The sequence below is a fragment of the Pleurodeles waltl genome, chromosome 4_1, assembly GCF_031143425.1.
Source record: "Pleurodeles waltl isolate 20211129_DDA chromosome 4_1, aPleWal1.hap1.20221129, whole genome shotgun sequence".
Taxonomy (NCBI): domain Eukaryota; kingdom Metazoa; phylum Chordata; class Amphibia; order Caudata; family Salamandridae; genus Pleurodeles; species Pleurodeles waltl.
Genome location: NC_090442.1, coordinates 374,006,732 through 374,030,671, shown reverse-complemented (window position 1 = coordinate 374,030,671; position 23,940 = coordinate 374,006,732). Strand labels below are relative to the sequence as shown.

General features: G+C 48.8%; 1 protein-coding gene across 1 annotated transcript in view; it reads left to right on the top strand.

The window, feature by feature from the left end:
• Positions 1-22,617: 22,617 nt before the first annotated feature.
• LOC138287159 (sulfotransferase 6B1-like) overlaps positions 22,618-23,940 on the top strand; it is a 47,576-nt gene continuing 46,253 nt past the window's right edge. Inside the window, exon 1 of the mRNA XM_069227519.1 lies at positions 22,618-22,822. Within this exon, the coding sequence (XP_069083620.1) occupies positions 22,684-22,822 (139 nt within the window). The 5' untranslated portion in view covers positions 22,618-22,683. The remainder of the gene's footprint in view (positions 22,823-23,940) is intronic.

Below are 23,940 nucleotides of genomic sequence, written 5' to 3'. Positions count from 1 at the left end.
CAGGGCAGACCACACTCTGGACAACACGTTAGAGAACTTTGGCTGTGACATCCCTGATGCCATAGCCACTGTTATTTGAAAAGACCCACTGGCCAGGAAATGGAGTACTGGCTGGCCCTGCACTAGAGGGGGGATTCCTGTGGGATTGTGGATAACTGACATCAGGTCTGGCTCCAACTGGGCACACAGTTCATGGATTGTGGCCCGATCAATTCTGTAGGTGATAATGATGTGTCTGTCTTCCATTGTCAACAGGTCCACCAGAGGTCTGTACACCGGAGGATGACGCCATCTCATCATCTGCCCCAGCAGACGTGCCCTATGGAGGAGAAGGGTCAGCAGAGAGTCATACACCACATAGCTTGCACAAGTGTGTTTTGAACAAATGTGATGTAATCAGTGTTTTGCGCTGTGTGTCCGTATTCATGCTCAAAAGTGCTGTGACGCAGTTAGTTGCCCTGTCATGTGGCCCCCTGAAGTGGCGGCTGTCTTACCTGTACGGAGGGACAAGGGGAAATGAGTTAACTGCACTGGCGTTGTGCAGCATCGCGATAGGCGGACGAAGACCGCAGCGCAATTCAGCATGTGTTATCATTGGGCACTATGGGTTCCAGGAGCCAATGACGATGTACGCCGGCGGTGACGGTACGCACCGCTGCGGATGTGACCGCCATTTTCTATCTGTTCACTCACTTGATACCTGACCTTCAATAGGAGAGAACCTACACTGCAAGTGCTGCTGTGACCTGAGTCTGGAAGCGACAATGGCTACAGTGTCTGGGGAAAGGGCCCCTGCCTTCACTGCGGAGGAGTTGGAGAAACTGGGTTCTCCCCCAGTACATGCAACTCTACGGTCCACCAGACAAACAGATGAGTACACTGTGAGCATGATGGATGGGACATGAATGTATGGAGTGGCGTCGATGGAAGATAGAGGTGGGGGGTGGGCAGAGGCCAGCATGTGAAGATGGTCAGTGTATGTGTTTGTGGGCCAGGGTGGGAGGTTGTGGTCAATGAGTAAGAATAACCGGACGGGCGAGTAAAATCCATTCTTACTTTACATTTCCTCTAGGTCAGCACCCACCAGAAGAAGGGTATTTGGCGTGCCATCGCCAAGGAAGTGCGAACCCTGGGGGTCTACCATAGACGGAGCACCCACTGCTACAAAAGATGGGAGGACCTGCGCCGCTGGAGGAAGAAGACGGCGGAGGCCCAGCTGGGGATGGCCTCCCAACGTGAAAGGGGTGCCCGTCGCACCATGACGCCCCTGATGTACCGGATCCTGGCGGTGGCATATCCGGAGTTGGAAGGGTGCTTGAGGGCATCACAGCAGCCACAAGGGGGTGAGTACAGTCTCATGCAGCTGACTTTGCGCACTTTAGGAGGTATCTGGGTGTGGGAAGTGGGCTATGGATTCCCCTAGGCCAGGGCAAACGTGCCAGGGTAGATCCATTGTTAGGCAGGCACAGTGCCAGTCCGACTTCAAAAGGGCTAGTCAGGCTCCTGTGGGTTCCAGGTGTGCATCAAATGGGTCTAGGCACAGTCCCCCATGGGCATGTGATTTTACCCTGAACTGTTAGTGCATGGCCTAGTGCAGTGGTTCCCAACATTTGGTCCGGGGACCCCTGGGGGTCCGTGAAGCCTTCTCAGGGGGTCCGCGACTGCTTAGAAAATGTAATAATATTAACAGATTAGGTCCCCTGCTTTCAGTATTGACTCAGTAGGGGGTCCCTGGATTCCAATAACGATTCAGTGGGGGTCCCCAGGCTCCAGTTATGATGAAGTGGGGGTCCACAGAAGTCAAAAGGTTGGGAACCACTGGCCTAGTGCATGGGCTGCTCCCTGTGTGTTGTGACCGCCAACGGTGGTGTTGTTGCAGGCAATGACCATGTGTCTCCTCTGTCTTCCCCCCCTTTTTGTTTTGTCACCCTGTCCTTGTGTGCATTAGCATCATCTGGCGGAGGAGAAGTGGCACCGGAGCAGGAGGGAGCTGCAACCCACATGGCCCTGGAGGATGAATGTACGGAGTCTGAAGTCACCAGTGGGACGGAGGGCCAGGGGAGCTCCACGACGGGGACAGGAGGAGACACCAGCGACTCCTCCTTTGATGTCCTCCTTTGATGGGAGCTCCCATCCGGTGGCAGGCACCTCTGTGCCCACCGCATCAACAGGTACAGTCGCCACCCCCCCTACCAGCACCGCCCTCCCAGCAGCCACACATCGAGTTTCCGTGCCCGCTTACCGAGTAGGGTGGGCATCTCCTTCGCCCCAGGCACCTCAGGCCCTGCCCCAGTCAGCCCAGCTGCCCTCAGTGAGGAGGCTATTGACCTCCTGAGATCCCTCACTTTTGGGCAATCAACCATTTTGAATGCCATCCAGAGTGTCGAGAGGCATTTGCAGCAAACAAATGCATACCTGGAGGGCATTCATTCTGGCGTGGCAGCCCAACAGAGAGCATTTCAGGCTCTGGACTCAGCACTGATGGCAGCCATTGTCCCTGTGTCCATCCTCCCCCTCCAACTTCCACTACCCAGACCCAATCCCCGGTACCTCAGCCTATCCCAAGCACACCATCAGACCAACATGCACACTCATCAACACACAAGAGTGGACATGGTAAACATAAGCACCACACATCCCACAGGCACTCACACAAGAACCGTCCCCATGCACACACAGCAACATCCACTGCCTCCACTGTATCCCCCTCCTCCACGTCCTCCTCCTCCCTCCCAGTCTTGTCTCCACTCACACCTGCATGCACTACATCCTCAGCCACTACCTCCATCAACAGCACGCCCATCACCACACACTGCTCACCTGCAATCACCACCCCCACTACCATGCTCACGTCACCTGTGTCCTCTCCCAGTGTGTCTGTCAGCCCTCCTCCCAAAGTACACAAATGCCAGCACACACCCACTCAACAGCCATCCACCTCACAACAGCCTCCAGCCCATGCACCCTCACCCAAACTCAGCAGACGTACACCTCCTACAACCACTACCTCTTTCTCCACTCCCAAACGCCCTCCATCTTCCCATCCCAGTGTGTCTTAAAAGCTTTTCCTGGCTAAAATTGACCGCTTCCCTACACCTCTCCACCCGTCCTTCCCCTAGGGCCAGGATGTACAGATCCCAGGCCAGCACCTCAGCCACGAAATCCTCGAGCACTGTGGTCCCTGTAAGTCCAGTATTGCGGTCCGCACCCATCAGGGCTGCCAGTGTGCCACCTAGTGAGGCCAAGGATCACCATATTCTGCCACCTGCCAAGGTGAAGAAGGGGACAACATGCCGTAGGGAAAAGCTGCACCAACCACCCAGCAAGGCCTCCTCCAAGACAAAAGAGGACAGTGCCAAGGTCCCAGCAGCGACTTCCAAGGTGGGGAAGGGACACAAGGCTAAAGGGAAGGCAGCTCAGGGCACAGAGCCTCCGGGTGAAGGACTCGTCACACCTCTTCTGCAAGACAGACCAGCAACCTGTACAGCGGTGGCCACCGCCGCAACTACCGCCACCTGCACCGCCACCTGCACCGCCACCTGCACCGCCACCTGCACCACCACCTGCATGCCCACCTGCACGTCTGCTGCCTCTGCTACAGTCCCCAGCATCATCCCCAGTGGGCAGCCGTCAGAGGCTGCAGGAGACGTCCTGGTGTCTCCCTCCACAGGTGCTGACACATGCACCACCGCCAGCATCTCCGCCGCTGACACCGCTAAAACCATCTCCACCTGTCCGCAACGTGCTCAGGCAGTGCCACCACAGCTGACATGACCATCATCCCCAGTGGGCAGTCGTCCGAGGCTGCAGGAGACGTCCTGGACCCTACACAGAGCACATGAGGCACCACAACCAGCACTGGCAGTACCAGCAGTTGGCAGGAATGGGAACTGCCACACACCATGTGCAGCACTCTGGACACAAAGCCCCCTCCAGAACCAGTGGAGAACAGCATCCATTCACCCTATCCTTGGCAGGATGAAGCACTCTGGGCACAAAGCCCCCTCCAATACCAGTGGAGAGATATATCCATTGGAGAGACTGTTGCCTTGCACTCCCCAGGACCAATCAGTGGGCAAACCACCCACTTGAGAGACTTGAGAGACTGTGGCTTTACACTCCCCAGGAGCAAGCAGTGGGCAAACCACCCACTTGAGAGACTTGAGAGACTGTGGCCTTGCACTCCCCAGGACCAATCAGTGGGCAAACCAACCACTTGAGAGACTGTGGCCTTGCCCTCCCCAGAACCAAGCAGTGGGCAAACCACCCACTTCAGAGACTGTGGCATTGCACTCCCGAGGACCAAGCAGTGGGCAAACCACCCACTTCAGAGACTCGTGAGACTGTGGCTTGGCACTCCCCAGGACCAATCAGTGGGCAACCCACCCACCTGAGGGACTTGTGAGACTGTGGCTTTGCACTCCCCAGGAGCAAACAGTGGGCATGGAGCCCCCTCGTGGAGCAGTGGCATCGTCCCATCATCCAGCTGAGGTGCCCTTTTCCCCCTGAGTTGCCCGTGTTTTTTTCGACCTGATGCCCCTGCAGTGTTCTCTCCATTTTGAGGCAGGTATCTTGTGTATGCTTCGCCCATGCATTTTGGGACCACTGGTCCACGGACAATGAATGGAACACTATCCAGACTTGTGTAGTTGTTGTACATATTTGTATATAATGATCTGTTACAGACCTGTTTCCCTATCTGTATTTTCAATGATTACGCTCGTTAAACTAATTTCATTTTGTCCTTACGTTCTTCCAGAGGGTTAGGGGGTGTATAAGTAATGTTGTTGCATGTATTTGTGTGTATGGTGTTGGGGATGGGGGTGGGGATGTTGCGTGTTGCGTGTGTGTGTCACTCTCTTTTTCCTCCCCCTCTCCACTGTGTACTAGGTGCAGTACTCACCGTGGTGGTCGCCGCCGCCTTTGATGATCCTGGTAGAAGAGGAGGTAAACCAACATTGGTAGCACCTGTAACTCGGGCTCCATGGTGTCCTGGTTTCTTGTTGGGTGTTGAGAGGTGAGTGGTTTCCCTTCTGTGTACTGTTTCTGCCGTGCTTTTGATGGCGTTGGTACTGCCCCGGAAAAGCTGGCAGATTGGTGCCTTGTAATACAGTGGGCGGTGCATTGTCTTCCGTCTGTCTGTTGGCGGTTACCGCCACGGTGTTTGTTTCTACCCCCTTGGCGGTCGGAGTGTTAAAGTGGCTGTCTGTGTTGGCGGTTTCCGCCATGGTCGTGATTCCCTTTTTTTTTACCACCGGCCTGTTGCCGGTATTACTGCTGCTTTAACACCGACCGCCAGGGTTGTAACGAGGGTCTATATCATTTTATTGTTTCAAGGCATGTGAGTAAGTAAACTATGAGCATTCAGATGTGAGATGAAATCAGATTTCGTAATTTCTACACTTCTCCTTTCCTGTGTGCACTACCATAAAAGATAATGGATCTGTGTAAAAAGCACAAATTCAACTGTGATTAATATTTTGCTGATTAAAGTAGCTAATAGATACACTAATATGAAATGCTGAGTAAAAAAGCAGCTGGATTAGCAAACCTGAATAAAGCACACATAAATCAGTGTAACTACATATCAGGCAGCAAGAGAATAAAGCCAAAACCGATTTTGATTCGCTTTTTATAGCTTTGCGCAAAACTGTTTTATCTTATATTTAAAAAGAAGAAGAAAAAGACCAGAAAATCTAACGATAAAAATGAGATAAAACAACAGAAATGTGTAGATAAAGTAATCATTTCAAGAAATTAAAATATATAGAAAGATTCTTAGGCCCTCATTACAACCCCAGCGGTCGGTGATAAAGCGGCGGTAATACAGGCAACAGGCCGGCGGTATAAAAATTTGAATCATGACCACAGTGGAAACCGTCAATACAAACAGCCACTTTAACACACTGACCGCCACGGCGGTAGCAACAAACACTGCTGCGGTAACCGCCAACAGCCAGGCTGAAGACAATGTACCACCCACTGCATTACAACACGCCTATCTGCCACCTTTTGCGGATCGATACCAACGCCATCAAAAGCACGGCGGAAACACTACTCTGAAGGGAAACGACTCACCTCTTGACACTCAAGGAAGAACCACGATGCCATGGATCCCGAACTGCAGGTGTTCCCCATGCTGGTATACCTTCTCATACACCAGGAACACCACGTTGAGTACTACACCTAGCACACAAGGGAGAGGGGAGGAAAAACCGATTGACACACACACGCAACACCCCCACCCCCACCCTCACCCCCAACACCATACACAAAAAACACATGCAACAACATAACATATACACCCCGTAACCCTCAGGAATAACGCAAGGACAAAAGGAATGGAGTAAAATAAATGTAATATTAGTAATTTTGAGAAATAAGTTCATACAGCGATAAACAGTATGTACAATCTACAAAGTCAGTGGCCCACTGGGGCAAAACACATAGGCCAAGGCCACACTTGACTCCTGGCTCAATACGGAGAGAACACTGCAGGGGCATCAGGTTGAAAACACACAGGCACCTCAGGGGGACAGGGAATGAGGGGCAACTCAGCATGAAGATGGTACTACGCTACTTGGTCCTGGTAAGAGTGCAAAGCCACAGTCTCTCAAGTAGTAGTTTGCCCACTGCTTGGTCCTGGGGAGTGCAAAGACACAGTCTCTCAAGTGGGTTGTTTGCCTACTGCTTGGTCCTGGGGAGTGCAAGGCCACAGTCTCTATAGTGGATGGCCTTGTGCCCATTGTCCTTCATCAAGGCAAGGAGGGGCTGAGTGGATGCCTTCTTCCACTGGTTCTGGAGGGGGCCTTGTGCCCAGTGTGCTTCATCCTGGATGGGGAAAGGTCACAGTCTCTCACCTGATGAAGTGCCATGGCTAGAGTTCTGTGCCCCTTCCTGCCCTTGGCAGATGGTGGTGCCTCCTTGCTTCTGCCAGCTGGTTGTCTTGCCCTTGCTGACTGGTTGTGCCTCCTTCCCCTTGCTGGCTGGTGTCCCCTTCTTGCCATTGCTAGGTGGCGGCCCCTTCTTTGCCTTGGCAGGCGTTGCTGGCTCACTGGCTGGGCTGATGGGTGCCTCCTTGGAGCCTCTCACACCTGCAGAAGCTGCAGAAACCACAGTGGCCGCGGACTGGGTGGCTGAGGTGCTGGGGTGGGTTCTGGCCACCCTGGCCTGAGGTAAAGGATGGGGGGAGGGGTAGGGAATAGGTCAATGGTGGCGAGGACAACCTTCTTAGGGACACTGGGGTGGGAAGAGGGTGAAGGTTTGGGAGTGGAGGAAGAGGGAGTGGTTGTAGGAGGTATCAGTCTGCTGTGTTTGGGTGCAGGTGCATGGGATGGATGCTCTTGTGATGTGGATGGCTGTTGGGTGTGTGTGTGCTTGCGTTTGTGGTCTTTGGGAGGAGGGGTCACAGACACAGTGGGAGAGGAAACAGGGGACGTGTGCATGGATGTGGGGGTCGTGACTGCCAGTGAGGGGTGTGTAGTAATAGGCATGCTGGAGGTAGTGGATGAGGATGTAGTGCATGCAGGTGTGAATGCAGATGCTACTGGGAGGGAGGTGGAAGACGAGGAGGAGGGGGACACAGTGGAGGCAGTGGATGTTGGTATGTCTGCATGTTGATGGTGCTTCTGTAAGTGCCTGTGAGATGAAGTGTGGTGCTTGTGTTTGCCTGGGCCACTTCTGTGTGTTGATTTGGGTGACTGCTGATCTGAAGGTGTGCTTGGGATAGGCTGGGTTGAGGGAATTGGGACTGGGTAGAGGAAGTTGGAGGGGGGAGGCTGGAGACAGGGACAATGGCTGCCATCAGTGCGTTTGCCAGAGCCTGGAATGCTCTCTGTTGGGCCTCCATGCCAGAGTGAATGCCCTGCAGGTATGCATTTGTTTGTTGCAAATGCCCTGCTGCACCCTGAATGGCATTCAGTATAGTTGACTGCCCAACAGAGAGGGATCTCAGGAGGTCAATAGCCTCCTCACTGAAGGCAGCAGGGATGACTGCGGTAGGGCCTGAGGTGCCTGGGGCGAATGAGATGCCCACCCTCCTGGGTGAGCGGGCACGGGAAATACACGCTGAGGGGCTGCTGGGAGGGCGGTGCTGGTATAGGGGTGGCGGCTGTACCTGTAGTTGGGGTGGGCACAGAGGTGTCCACCACCGCCAGGGAGCTTCCATCGGAGGAGGAGTTGCTGTTGGTAATGTCCCCTCCTGTCTCTGTCGTGGTGCTCCCCTTGCCCTCCATCCCACTGGTGCCCTCACCGTCAGTGGATTCGACCTCCAGGCCCATGTGGAATGCAGCTCCCTCCGTCGCCGGTGCCTCTGCTCCTCCGCCAGATGATGCTAATGCACACAAGGACAGGGTGACAAAACAAAAAGGGGGGGAGAGACAGAGGATACATTTGGTCAATGCCAGCAACAACACTACCGTTGGCGTACACAACACACAGGGAACAGACTTCTGCACTAGGCCATGCACTACCAGTTACACTGCTAGTCACCAGCCCATGCGGTAAAATGCCTAACACCATTAGCTGCACACTTGAATCCCACAGGACCCTCCCCAGTAGTAGATGCCCACTAATACTATTGGGGTTGAAGTGCATCTGACCATGGCCATCATTAAACATACCCTGCTATGTTCACCCTGGCCTAGGGGCACCCACAGCCCACATCCCCCACCCAGGTAATACCTTAACGCACACAAAGTCATGATTCAGAATCTATACTCACCCCCTTGTGGCTGCTGTGATGCCTTCAAGTGCCCATCCAACTCCGGATAGGCCACCGCCAGGATGCGGAACATCAAGGTGGTCAGGGTACGACAGGCACCCTTTCTTCGTTGGGAGGCCAGCCTCAGCTAGGCCTCCGCCGTCTTCCTTGCCCAGCAGCGCAGGTCCTCCCACCGTTTGCGGCAGTGGGTGCTCTGCCTGTCAAAGACCCCAGAGTCTGGACCTCCTTTGCGATGGCATGCCAAATACCCTTTTTCTGATGGGTGGTGACCTGCAGAAAAAATACAGCAGAAAAGGTATTAGTCATACCGTCTGGACTGTTATACTCATGGCCCACCATAGCCCCCCCATCCACTTACGCACATACATTGCCCAACATATATGCAGCACTCTGCCCAGGACCCCTCAGACCCCCCCACACGAGGCTTACACACATACAGCAATCCATACATTCATGGCCCACGCATCATGCTTACAGTGTACTCACCTGTTTGTCTGTAGGACCATAGAGTAAAGTGTACTGGGGTAGGACCCCATCCACTAGTCTCTCCAACTCCTCGGAAGTGAAGGCAGGGGCCCTTTCCCCAGACACTTGAGCCATTGTCGCTTCCAGACACAGGTCACAGCAGCACTTGCAGTCCAGGTCCTCTCCTGTTGAAGGTCAGTTAGCAAATGAGTGCACAGAGAGAAAATGGCAGTCATGTCCACGGCGGTGCATACCGTCACCGCCGGCGTACATCGCCATTGGCTGCCGGAACACATAGGGCCCAATGATAACCAATGTGATGTTGCGCGGCGCACAATGCCAGCGGAATTACCTCATTTCCACTTGTCTCTCCTCACAGGTCAGGCAGCTGCCATTTCAGGGGGGCACAGGCCATGGAACCTAACTGTGTCACTGCAGACATTGGCACATCAACTGACTTACGAGTTCACATAATGTTTCTGTAAAGGAAGAATTGAATATTAATTATGACATATGTGTGAATATGACCTTCTGCTCACCGTTTTTCACCCTAGAGTGCAACCGCAGAGGATGACTAGGAGATGGGGACATCCTCGCGTGTACAGACCCCTGGTGGACCTGGCGACAATGGAGGGCAGGCACATTATCCTGACCTACAAACTTGATAGGGCCATAATCCAAGAACTGTGTGCCCAATTGGAGCCAGACCTGATTTCAGCTATCCACCACCCCATGGGTATCCCCCCTCTAGTACAGATCCTGTCAGTGCTCCATTTCCTGGCAAGTGGTTCCTTCCAAGCAACAGTGGCCATGGCATCAGGGATGTCACAGCCTATGTTCTCAAACGTGCTGACCAGAGTGTTGTCTGCCCTGCTGAAACACATGCGTATTCCCTCAGGTGGAGGATTTGGCCACAGTAAAGGCTGACTTCTATGCACTGGGACATATCCCCAACATCACTGGTGCCATTGATTGTACAAATATTGCATTTGTGCCCCCCCCCGTAGAAATGAACAAGTGTTCAGAAATAGAAAAAGCTTCCACTCTCTGAATGTGCAGATGGTGTGTTTGGCGGACCAGTACATCTCCCATGTCAATTCCAAATATCCTGGCTCTGTGCATGATGCCTTTATCTTGAGGAATAGCAGCATGCGATATGTGATGTCTAAATCCCATAGGCACCGGGGGGCATATTTATACTCCGTTTGCGCCGAATTTGCGTAGTTTTTTTCTATGCAAATTCGGCGCAAAACTAACGCCATATTTATACTTTGGCGTTAGACGCGTCTAGCGCCAAAGTATGAGGAATGAGCGTCATTTTTTTGCGTGAACGCCTTCCTTGCGTTAATGAGATGCAAGGTAGGCGTTCCCGTCTAGAAAAATTACTGCAACGCAAATGCGTCGTATTTATACTCCCGGGCAAAAATCACGCCCGGGAGTGGGCGGGGCAAAAAACCCCGCATTTGCGCCTCTTTTTAACGCCTGGGTCAGGGCAGGCGTTAAGGGACCTGTGGGCTCAAAATGAGCCCACAGCTGCCCTCCCATGCCCCCAGGGACCCCCCCTGCCATCCTTGCCCACCCCAGGAGGACACCCAAGGATGGAGGGACCCACCCCAGGGACATTCAGGTAAGTTCAGGTAAGTATAATTTTATTTTTTTTATTTTTTTTGTGGCATAGGGGGGCCTGATTTGTGCCCCCCTACATGCCACAATGCCCAATGACCATGCCCAGGGGACAGAAGTCCCCTGGGCATGGCCATTGGGCACGGGGGCATGACTCCTGTCTTTACTAAGACAGGAGTCATGTAAATGGCGTCTGGGCGTCGTTAAAAATGGCGCAAATCGGGTGGAGGCGATTTTTTGCGTCAACCTGACTTGCACCATTTTTAAGACGCCCTAGCGCCATTTTTCCCAACGCCGGCGCTGCCTGGTGTACGTGGTTTTTTTCCACGCACACCAGGCAGCGCCGGTCTGCTTGCGCCGGCTAACGGCATTCAATAAATACGGCGCCCGCATGGCGCTTCAGAATGGCGTTAGCCGGCGCAAAAATTTTTGCCGCTAAACTGCGTTAGCGCAGTTTAGCGTCAAAAAGTATAAATACGGGCCCGGGTGTGGCTAATAGATGAGTCCATGGTCCATATCAGTTGATGTAGGTGTATATGGGTGTGGGTTTGGCCCTATAGGTGAGTGTGTGGCTAACAGGTATCCCTCCAACATTTTCAGGTGACTCTGGTTACCCCAACCTCTCATGGCTACTGACCCCAGTGAGGAATGGCAGGACAAGAACAGAGGAACAAGGATCATTGAGAGAGCCCTTGGCCTCCTGAAGGTACTCCTCACCCAAGAAGGTGTGCCAGATCATCGTTGCTTGTTGCATGTTAACACAACTTGGCCTTGAGATGCCAGGTGCCTTTTCTGCAGGAGGATGAGCATGGGGACGGTCGTGTGGCAGCGGTGGAGCCTGTGGACAGTGACAAAGAGGAGGCAGAGGAAGAAGATGTGGACAACAGAAGTACACTAATTCAACAGTACTTCCAGTGACACACAGGTAGGACACTGTAACTTCACCTTCCATTGCAGTTTTGTGTTTGACATTGAACATGCTAGCCTGATTTACCTATTTCTATGACCACCTACTGTACCCTTTTGCATCTCTATTTTGAGATCTCTGTGCCCCACTCTGGCTCCTGGTGTGTTTACTGCTGCCCACTACATGTCATACCTATGTAAATATTACAGTAAATTTGAATTGTAATGTTTACAGTTTGTGAAACCAACACATTTGTAAAAGAATTGACAGACTCCATATATGATTTCGTTCCAAGGGTGATTATTTCTGTGATAATAAGTGTAGGGGGTATTGCAATGGGCTAGGTTGCTGATGGAGGAAAGTCCAGGGTAGAGTCCAGTCTATTTGTGTCACAGGTGCCTTATCCAATAGGGCATAGGAAGTGGAGCAGTGGCAGTTCAAGGTGGACAGTGTGACAGAGTGGGACAGAAGGGTGACAATCAGGAGAGTCTTATTTCCTGACGGGGTCTTGGCAATGTTCTCTGGCTTCTGCCTGGATCGCAGGGACCGTTGCGGTGTGGTTCTCCTTCTGCAGGTGGTGGGGTGCTGGTGGCCTGTTGGTCCTGTGGCGGGACCTCCTGTCCACCAGCACCGGCAGAGGTGGAGGGCTGTTCTTCGCTTTGGCTAGTGTCAGGGGCCTGTTGGTGTGCCACTGCCTCCCTCATGGTGTTGCCCATGTCTGCCAGCACCCCTGCAATGGTGACCAGGGTGGTGTGGATGTCCCTCAGGTCCTCCCTGATCCCCAGGTACTGTCCCTCCTGCAGCCGCTGGGTTTCCTGCAACTTGGCCAGTATCTGGCCCATGGTCTCCTGGGAATGGTGGTATGCTCCCAGGATGTAGGTGAGTGCCTCGTGGAGAGTCGGTTCCCTGGGTCTGTCCCCCCCATCGCACAGCAGTCCTCCCAGCTTCCCTGCTGTCCTGTGCCTCTGTCCCCTGAACAGTGTGCCCACTGCCACTGACCACAGGTCCCTCATCGTCCAGGGTTTGTGGGGTTGCCTGGCGTCCCTGTAGTGGTGGACACACTGCTGATTGACGTGTCCTGGGGACAGAAGGATGGGCCCACTGGGTGGGTGCAGTGGTGGTGTTTCCTGAGGGGGGAACCTCTGTGGTGGGTTGAGACTTTGCCTGGGTCACTGACTGTCCAGGGGTCCCTGATGGGCCAGGTTGGTCATTGTGATCCAGGCGTGCAGAGCTGCTGTCGTCACTGTGGGCCTCTTCAGGTGGGGGACTGGATGTGTCTGGCACCTCCTCTCTGATGACGTTGAGTGGGGGTCCTGTGGGGATGTAAATGCAGTGTTATTGTAGCTGCTACCATCTTGTGCATGGATATGTTTCCCTCTATGGTTGTTATTAGCAAGGCAGCTTTGGCTTGTGTGAGTTGTGCTTGGTTTGGCTAAGTGATTGTCACTAGTGTGCATGCTGTGGTGATGGGTGCCCATGCAGGTCTGTGATGGGGGTCCATGCATTGGTGTTGCATGCAGGGCTTGGTATTGAGATGGGTGGGTTGTGAGTGTCTGGTATATGTGAGGTGGTGGGGTGATAGGGGTGAGGGTAGGGGTTGTTGTTTGAGATGGCATGCAGGTAGAGTGGGAGATAAAGTATTAATGATTTGACTTACCAGAGTCCAGTCCTCCTACTACTCCTGCGATGCCCTCAGGATGCATGATCGCCAAGACTTGCTCCTCCCATGTTGTTTGTTGTGGGGAGGAGGCGGGGGTCCACCGCCAGTCCTCTGTACAGCTACCTGGAGTCTTGCTACCACAGAACATACCTTTCCCCGTAGGTCATTCCTCCTCTTCCTGATGTTATCCCTTGTTCTGGGGTGCGGTCCCACGGCATTGACCCTGTTCACGACTCTCCGCCATAGCCTCATCTTCCTTGCAATAGATGTCTGCTGCACCTGTGACCCAGATAGCTGTGGCTCCACCCGGATGATTTCCTCCACCATGACCCTTAGCTCCTCCCCTGAGAAACTGGGGTGTCTTTGTAGTGCCATGGGTGTAGTGTGAGTGGTATGTGTGAGGGTGTGTGGGGTGATGTGTTGGGGTGTGTTCTGTGAGGTGCATGGATGGTGTATGGGTGATGGTGTTTTGTGGCTCAGATTCAGTGGGTACTCCAGGCTTGTGTCTCTCTCTCACTTGCCAAAATCTTTGGGTCGTAAAGTGTTGTAGGTATAGTGGGTGTGTGTTTTATAGTGTTGTGGGTGTGTGGATGTGGTGTGTGTATGTGTGTCATGTGTGTGTATTTTGAATTGTCCAATGTGGTGTAGTTTTGTATGTGTGTGTCTATTTTGAGCGCAGCAGTGTGTACCGCCAATGGTTTATCACAGTTGAATGTCCGCCGCAGTGATTCGTGGGTCATGATGCTGTGGGTGTATTTCTGTTGGCGTAATGGTGTGGGATTTGGTACTGCCATTTTGTCACTGACCTTTGAGCTGGCGGACTTGTGTGGGTGTCTGTATAGTGGCGGATTTCTATGTGTGGGTCATAGTACCTGTAGCGGTATACCGCAGTGGTCATGGTATGTTGGTAGCAGTCAGCATGGCAGTAAGCCGCACTTACCGCCAATGTTGTAATGAGGGCCTTAATGTCTGTCATTCTCCCAGATACTTGATGCTAGGGACCACCTATCAATAACATAAGTGAGGCTGCATTTATCGCCTTCCTAACACGCTGCTTGGTACTAATCCGAGGTGGAACTTATTTCTTCAAAGCCTTCCATCTCTGGGGGAGTTAGTGTACAAGCAGTCATGGGCTAATGTACGCTAGTTGCAAATTCAGTAAAGATTGAGGCCCTAATTACGACTTTGGCTGTCTTACTAGAAGACCTCTGAAGCCACGGGCACCACTATACCGCCAGTGCTGGCGGTATATGTGGCTCCCCATCATGACTTTTCCGCTGGGCCAGCAGATGGAAACAATGTTTCCGTCCGCTGTCCCAACGGAAAAGTCACATCAACATTGCAGCCGGCTCATAATAGAGCCGGGCGCAATGTTGATGTGCAGCGGGTGCAGCAGCACCTGTCGTGCATTTCACTGCCTGAAATTCGGTCAGTGAAGTGCGTGATGGGGCTGTGCCTGGGGGCCCCTGCATTGCCCCTGCCAGGTGCATGGACAGTGGAGGGGCCCCCAGGGGCACCCGAAGTCCCCCTTACCACCAGCCTTTCCATGGCAGTGTTTACCGCCATGGACAGGCTGGCGGTTGGGGACTCATAATCCCCAGCGCACTGCCCTGGGGATTATGACCACCTGGCGGAAGCCTGGCTGTCAGTTGGAGGGGCCAGCAGTATGGCCGTGCCTAATGCGCCACGGTCATAATACATTGCCAGTACACCGCCAGCCTGTTGGCGGTGTTACCGGCGGTGTACCGCCGGCCGCCAGGGCCGTAATGAGGTCCTGAATGTCCAAAATTGGACTGTTTCAAAGGAAAGGAAACAAACATTATTGTTATCCTTTAGGAGGGGAGCTGATCTCAATTCCTCCAGCCAAAAAATGTAACTCCTGCTTTACTTTTCACGATCCTCCTAGGGGTCCACTATTCAACATGTGTAGACTATGATTCCTTCAAGTAATTATAATCAGAAACAAAGAAAGCGAGAGGCCCCTTCAAAACCAAGGGGATAGGGTCACTGAAACAAGCAAACAATAAAATTCCCCTGGACCCAGACTCAAATACCCCCTATGAGTGTAGACTGTGCAAAAACATCCTACACAATAAATCATATACAAACAAATAGTATTTATTAAAAATGAGCACATCACATATGATTAGAGAAAACATATCACAGCTCAAAATCAATGCATCAATTTAAATATATTAAACTACGTTTAATGGCAAGCTCTATTTCACATCATTGAGAGTTAAGTCCATATCTATATGTAATGATCATGATCTTGATCATGAGACACATATCTCTGGTCACCTTGGAATCCAGAAAGCATGAAAAATATGTGTGGATTGTAATACTCAAAGATGGGCAATAAAGGATGCCATTAAATTAAGTTTTATATGTTTTTTAAATTGATGGATTGTCTTTGAGCCGTGATATATGTTTCTTTAAATGTGTTTGTAAACTTTGTTAGGTGTTTATATTTTATACATGATATATTTTTGTTTATTTGTTTATGGTGTACCAAGTTTTTCCACAGTCTACACCCATAGGGGCTCTTTAAGTCTGGGCCCATAAAACATTTTTAGCCATGACAAAAGTCATGATTGTATTGGGCCAACAAGCAAAATAGCATAAGAATGGAAATATTTGACATGCAACGAATACTGAGATGAACAGGTGTTGAAAGGGCACTTGATGCTTTTATGATGTACTTTTGATATTTAGAATCTGTGTTAATTATTTTACAGGATTAAAATAAATAACAATCAAAAACGAGATATGTCACTACTTTTCGTAAGAGAAATTTCTGAAGTGCAGTTAACGAGACTGTATGATAGCTAACCATAGCAACTAGTTTTTCTGCACGGTCACATGATTTTTTTGACTTTTTCTGGACCCTATTGTTTCTGGTACTTGGCCTGTGTGTACTCTGATGCTGATATTCAGTGCCCCGGCGCTTGTGTTCTGGCCCTGAATGATTTTACTAAACTTATTTTCATCACAATCTGTCTGTTTAATGTTCCGACTTTAAAACATCCTACTGAAGACATAATGATTAGTCTTTCGAGGATCATTCAGAAAGGCACAAGACACAGAAAGTCAAAATCTTCAGAGGAGGGTGAGAAGGGTGAGCTGGGTGAGAACAATTGCCACCAGCCAGACTGTAAAACTCAGAGGATGGAATGGCGTAAGTACCAGAGAGAGGTGTGCTAAAGCAGCATGAGGACTTTGCTTCTAGTTCTGGTAATAAAGAGGAATGTTAAAAGATGCTTAGAATTGCAGACGTGATCCACGAGACTCATCCGATCCTAACTGAACACCATTTGAAGGGTGGTGATCCTCGCTCAGTTATCACGTTATTGAGGAATTATCATTTGTATCAGCTATTGGTGACTAGTTCTAAACCCAGCAAACCATAACCTCATAAAAGGTGTACGCTTGTTTCATGTCTTCATAAGCTGTGAATTATTCTTAGATTGAAGAAATGTATAGATTTATTTACAACTTTGAATGTTCATGTGTTTCTTTTTGATTCAGTGATTTTGTATTGAAACTGATAATAGTTGGGTTGGGACATATTTGTAATGCAGTGAAAGACGCCTGGACCTTGTTGGATTTTTGCTCTTGATTAGACAACTGATCCAACGTTAAAGTCACTGCCTCAATTTCCATTTAAATTGGAGTCTACCATTCTGAATGATTAAAAGGGTCTCTACCAAAAAACCTGCTTGAGTCTGGTAAGAGTGAGGAAATTGTATGCCACGATTTGAAACATCTGCTCCCTTGTGGTTTAGGTGGGTGAGAAATAGTTCTGAATCTTTTTTCCGCATTTTTCTGCATTTAATATGTTATAAATCAAGCATGCTGCAGCTTGGATGGGCATGTTAAAAGTGATTCAGTAGTTTGTTTAATGCACTAGCATAAGGCAAAAAAATAAGTGAAGACAATTAGAATGAACTGTGTAGGTTTAGGGAGGCGAGGCCTAAACCCATTTTCCAGAGAAAGTCTTTGCTACCCCAAGCAAAGCCAACCCTTTGACAAGACGACCCAATCGAGTGAAGAAGAAAGGCAGTGAGGCAGAGGCCGGTGGGACTCGAGACACATCCCAGACATGTGGAGTCGAGAAGGAACAGAGAAGCCGATTGCAACGTCCTGTCTGCCAGAGATGCTGTCTGCCCTCTTAAATAAACCCCAAAGAAGAGGAGCCTGAAGTGATGCTGCTACATAGATATATTTAGAGAGCAAAGGCATGGTTTGCCCTACCTTTTATAGTTGCTAAAATCGTTTGGGGGTTATTTCCAACTGGGTAGTTTCAACCCATGGGACACCTTCAAAAGATGAGACATTTTAGAGACATCAATGAGGCCAGTATTGTTTTTATCCCAGTTTTTGTTATAGCACAAACTTGACATGAAGGTTTGGCAGAACTTTACCCGAGCACCAGTTACATTACACAAGGGCAGACTTATTTTTAAGCCACAGGGACATTAAGAGATGTGCCCAGAATCACACGATGTTGAGCTAATGCCGAATCTAGTTCACTAGCCACAAAGTCGGCATGGACTTTGCAACCCCTTGCCTCAGAGGTGGCAAAATCAGTGCAAGGTACAGCTCATCCTCATGGATGTCAGATGGGGCTCCACTCTGTTTTCTTTCAATATTTTATTACTCTAATAGTGAATAAAAGTGTCTTTTAGTGTAATAAAAATGGAGTACAGTTAGCTAGAATATGCCCTTCCATGGCAGCTGAGGGAAGTAAAATACGTTTTTAACTGTATGTTTTGTGTGTGCTTGCAGGTGAGAATGTGTTTATCTGAGAGAGTTTGTATGTAAGTGTGAAACTGTCTGTATGTGAAAGTATATGTGTGAGTGAAAGAGGGGGGTCAAAGGCCATGGGATGTCACCTGCGCTACCACTGGCATTTAGGTGAATTGACGTCTATGCACATCCTCTTAATAAAACATAGGCAGTGATAGTAACTTGCGACAATGTGAAGTATTCTGAGCAGATGAGAGAAGATATAAAGTATTTACATGGAGAAATGCAACAAATACTATCTCAGATTTGTAAGTTTTGCAAACCATTTAGGATTTCACTTTGACCGATTGGGGGCCCAGGATGAGCTGATCTCACCCTCGGCCACGGCGTTCCGGTGCCATCTTGTCCTGCTATGGGCCCTTGGGGAGCGCTAGTGCTCCCCACTGAGGGCCTGGCACCCCTCTCCCCAGGTAACGAAATTGTTGCTCCCAGCTTTTAGTCTGTAGCTCCATTGTTCAAGTCCTGGGAAAGTACATTTAGCCTACTCTACAAATAATTGTATCAATTTGTTCTGATCGTCTCCTGTCCGCTGGTGAGTTTGCATTTTTAGCTCAGCAGAGCTCGTAGTTGAACTCCGTACAGTTCAAGGTTCTTCTCTCCAGTTCCAATCTGCAGCAGCTCATCGCGTCTTCATGTTTAAGCAGGCAACGCCTAGAGCTGACTAGGCCTCTGGCTAAGCTAAGAACATATGGCATTACGAAACATAGATTATATAGTTAATTATGATATATTAATACAAACTTTAAACATTTCACAGTATTTAGTACTTTTAGCACAGATGGTGACCACTCCCCGTGGGCACATTTTGCACATTACACGTTATTTCATTTATTAACATTGTTCTTTTCATTAGTGTGTTAGCATATCTGCTCCAACAACGTCATCAGAAGCTTCCCCCTTCCGCGATCGAAGCTCAGCTTCCACTGTGGATTGGAGGAGAAATGCAAAAGTTATTCTCCTCCGATCACGTAGAAGGGGCTCTTTCTTCATTTCTGCTGCCCGATGGTGATCGAGCAGCAGAAATGCCACTAGACGGCAGGGAGTTTTTTTTGTTTTGTTTATTTGTGAATGAGGGGAGTGGCCCCTTGGGCAAGGGTCAGTCCCTATGGGGCAAATTAATGTAAGGCCATTTCTACCCCCCGGGGGCAGATCGGCCTATTATAATTAGGCCGATCTCCCCCAAAGTGGGGCAGAAACCCCTAGACAGAAGGGATATTTTTTTGTTTACTTTATTTTTTATATGTGGGGAGCGACCCACTAGGCAAGGGTCACTTCCCTGGGGGCAAAATTATCTTTAGGCCATTTCTGCCTATTTTTATTAGGCTAATCTGCCCACAAGGGGTGCAGAAACCACTAGACACCAGGGATTGTTATTTTTTTGTGTTAATTTCACGCAAGGGGAGTGACCCCTTAGGCAAGGGTCATTCCCCTGGGGGGGGCAAAAACCTCTTAGGCACCAGGGATTGGTGTGTGTGTGTGTTTTGTTTGGTGGGGCAAGGGTTGCTCCCCATGGGGGCACATTACTGTTGGCCATATCTGCTGCCTTTGGGGGCAGATAAGCCTATTTTTGAAGGCCCTACTGCACCCAAGGCGACCAGGAAAGATTTTGTTTTTCAAAAAAAGAGGGTGGGAGTATGCCCATACCCCCAAACCAAAATAAATGGGACCATTACCCCAGATACACTCCCCGGGAGGGGGAAAGAAACCCTACTAGATGCCAGGGAATTAAACAAAATAGTGGGGTGGTGGCTACCAACCAGTAGGGGCATGTTTATGCCCCTTCCCCAACTGAAGGGGGTAACAGTCTTTCAGCTCTCCCCGCACACTAAAACATCTTATCACACGGCAAGCAAGAGGACATTTGATTATTTTGGGTTTTGGTTTTACATTTGGGCCATGAGAGCTTGTCTAACTCTCAAAATCGTCCCACTTGGAATGGTGAGGAATGCGCTTTTTGGACTTTGGGACGCTGCCATGTAGAAAAATCCACAAAGCCTAGACACTTCTGAAAACTAAACATCTTGGTCAGTGCTTCACATGCACCTCGCACCATTTTCTTACCCACAATGCCCTGCAAACCTCCAACTCTGCTGGAAATCACACATTTTTCCCACATTTTTTAGATGGAACCTTGCAGAATCTGCAGGAATCCACAAAATTCTTACCAACCAGCCTAAAAATGTTTTTTTTTCAAACTGCCCTTTTCGACCCGCTTTGGTTCCCCTTCAATTTTACAAAATGCACACGTTTGGTAGGTTTCCCTAGGTGCCGGATAAGCTAGAGGCCAAAATCCACAGCTAGGCACTTTGCAAAAAACAGATCTGTTTTCTCTGGGAAAATTTGATATGTCCACATTGTACTTTGGGGCATTTCCTGTTGCGGGCTCTAGGTCTACCCACACATGTGAGGTACAATTTTTATCAGGAGACTGGGGGGAATGCTGGGTGGAAGGAAATTTATGGCTCCACTCAGATTCCAGAACTTTCTGTCACCAAACTGTGATGAAAAAGTGTTTTTGGCCAATGTTTGAGGTTTGCAAAGGATTCTGGGTAACAGAACCTGGTGAGAGACCCACAAATCACCTCATCCTGAATTCCCCTAGGTGTCTAGTTTTAAAAATGCACAGGTTTGGTAGGTTTCCCTAGGTGCCGGCTGTGCTAGAGGCCAAAATCCACAGCGAGGCAATTTCCAAAAAACATGTCAGATTTTAATGTAAAAATGTGATGTGTTCATGTTGCGTTTCCAGCCGCGGGCTCTAGACCTACCCACGCAAGTGAGGTACCATTTTTATCGGGAGACTTGGGGGAACACAGAATAGCAGAACAAGTGTTATTGCCCCTTGTCTTTCTCTACATTTTTTCCTTGCAAATGTAAGACAATGTGTAAAAAAGACGACTCTTTGACAAATGCCCTGTACTTCACATGCTAGTATGGGGAGCCTGGAATTCAGAGATGTGCAAATTACCACTACTTCTTAACACCTTATCTTGTGCCCATTTTGGAAATACAAAGGTTTCCTTGTCACCTATTTTTAACTCTTTATATTTCACCAAATGAATTGCTGTATACCAGGCATACAAGGAAAAGCCATTACAAGGTGGAGCTTCTTTATTGGCTCTGGTTACCTAGGGTTCTTGATGAACTTCCAAGCCCTATATATCCCTGCAACCAGAGGAGCCCAGCAGACATAACGGTATATTGCTTTAAAACATCTGACATCGCAGGAAAAAGTTACAGAGTAACTGGCTGTTTTTTCCACCTCAATTTCAATATATTTTTTATTTCAGCTGTTATTTTCTGTAGGAAAACCTTGTATGATCTACACAAATGACCCCTGGGTGAATTCAGAAGTTTATCTACTTTTCAGAAATGTTTAGCTTTTCAGGATCCAGCACTGGTTTCACACTCATTTCTGTCACTAACTGGAAGGAGGCTGAAAGCTCAAAAAATAGTAAAAATGGATGGATGTGTTCCAGTAAAATGGCAAAATTGTGTTTAAAAATGTAGTTTTCTGATTCAAGTCTCCCTTTTCCTGAAACCTGGGAAGATGGTGATTTTAGCACTGGAAACCCTTTGTTGGTGCCATTTTCAGGGGAAAAAACACAAGCCTTCTTCTGCAGCCCTTTTTTCCAATTTTTTGGAAAAAAACTAATTTTTTGTTGTATTTTGGATAATTTCTTGGTTTCCTTCAGGGGGACCCACAAAGGCTGGGTACTCCTAGAGTCTCTAGGATTTTGGAAAAAAAAGATGCAAATTTGGCATGGGTAGTTGATGTGGACAACAAGTTATGAGGGCCTAAGCGCGAACTGTCCCATATAGCCAAAAAAAAGACCTGGCACATGAGGGAGAAAAGTCCTGGCAGCGTAGAGGTTAAAGTGGACAACAAGCCCTTTGTTCTAACGCAAGTTTATTCATCGGTCACTTTCCGTTAGTGTGCCATTGTGTTTATGTGGCATATCAGGGGGTCCATAGGCAGCTGCCTTATATACGCGGTCTCGATATGGTATGATCATCTTCACTCGAGATGTGATGCGAATTTCGCCAGGAAATTCCAGATCTCTCAGATCCATTACCCTTGAGCTTAATTAGTTGCCAAATTAATTTTCTTTAGACAAATTCAGTTGTTAGGATCAAGGCTGTAGAAAATCGTGCCTCACGGAAGGAGGATATTGCATCTACACCACACTAATCTTATTTAAATGAGAGAAGAAGGAGGTACGTGTTGGGCAATGCTGATGAAAGGAAGGTCTGAAAGAGATCTTTTTTTCTTTGGGCCGTGCAATATCACGCTCTCTGGGTCAGCGTCAGGCACCCGGGCAGGCCATAAAGTTCCTGATAAGGTTTGACTGGAATGTTGTGGCTGGGAGTTAAGGGTATAAAAGAAGCCCTCCGACTGTGCCTCAGACTCTCTCTCCTGGGCACTGATGCTAGTGTATCACTGACTGAGAAGTCACCTTAACTCCAGTGATACTCTAAGACCTTACCACACTAGCAACAATGTCAAGCCACCCAAACCTTATTCACATGTTCAATGGTATCCCCTTCACGACAAGGTCTTCTACTGACCTCCTGAGGTCACTCGATACCTTCCAGGCGAGAGAAGACGACCTGCTCCTCGTTTCTTACCCGAAGTCAGGTAAACCCGCATTTTAAAACTTTCCAGTTGTTTGCGTTGCATTTAAAATATTTAATTTTGACAAACAGGATATTTTTCAGAGTTCGTTTAGGGATACATTGAAGTTTTCTCTTGAGGTGGCACAATTCCTGGACTCCAATCTATTGTATTTTATTAATAATATGTGCCCATGCCATTGGCTGTAAATGAAATAGTTTATACATGTTAAAAAGGTTATCCTCAGAATTTATATTTGGTGTAGTAATCCTTGTTGAACACTTCACTATCCAATAGTGTATGCTTGTCATAGCCCGAATGAAATGAGATAGCAATTTTATGAGAATTTAAGGTTAAAAAACCTACGTATTCCATGTTAATAAGAATGCCATAGTAGTAGAACAATATTCACTGGACTCCTGTTTAGAAGCTCTGTACAAATCTTTTTGAGCTAGAATCAAGAAGGCTTGTTCATGACATAGGACTAGAGTTAGCAGCATCTATTGGGTGGACTGGATCAATTACTTACAGTAATATCAAATTTAAATACAGTGAGAATATGGCTACAGGAACTTTTACTCAAGGAGGAACATACATTTTCTACGCCAGATTCGACTGCCCATGTCATTATGTGGGTGCAATAGGCACAACTATACATTAAAGTTTGTTCTAGGCAGGTGAAGATCTTCGTATATACACATGTTCATCCTTGATTCTTACATCAAAGCACCAAAAATAACCAATACCTTGCCATTGGTTTATTTTTAATTTCTAATTCAAATTAGTGTAGGCGGATTTAGGTCAGTAATGCAACTAATATATAAAAATATATTTTAATTTTCAAGTGTTAGGTTATTGAGGAACAAGAGAATGTATACAATGGAACACAAATGCTGGGTTTGACTTGAGTCAGGTAGTGTTTCAGCATTACCAAGTCTCTCAGAGTTAAGACACACTGCAGCAGACCCTAAGCATTTATAGAGTCCCATTTGGAAAGAAGCATTTGTTCCAATAAAGAATGACCTTGCATGTAATTTTTAGTTTTCCAGGTGAAAACACAAAACACTGCATGTGTCAGTGGATTTCATTGTATACCACAACTCGCTTATGGAACATATGCTAGAGATTTTCAAGAGCAGGTC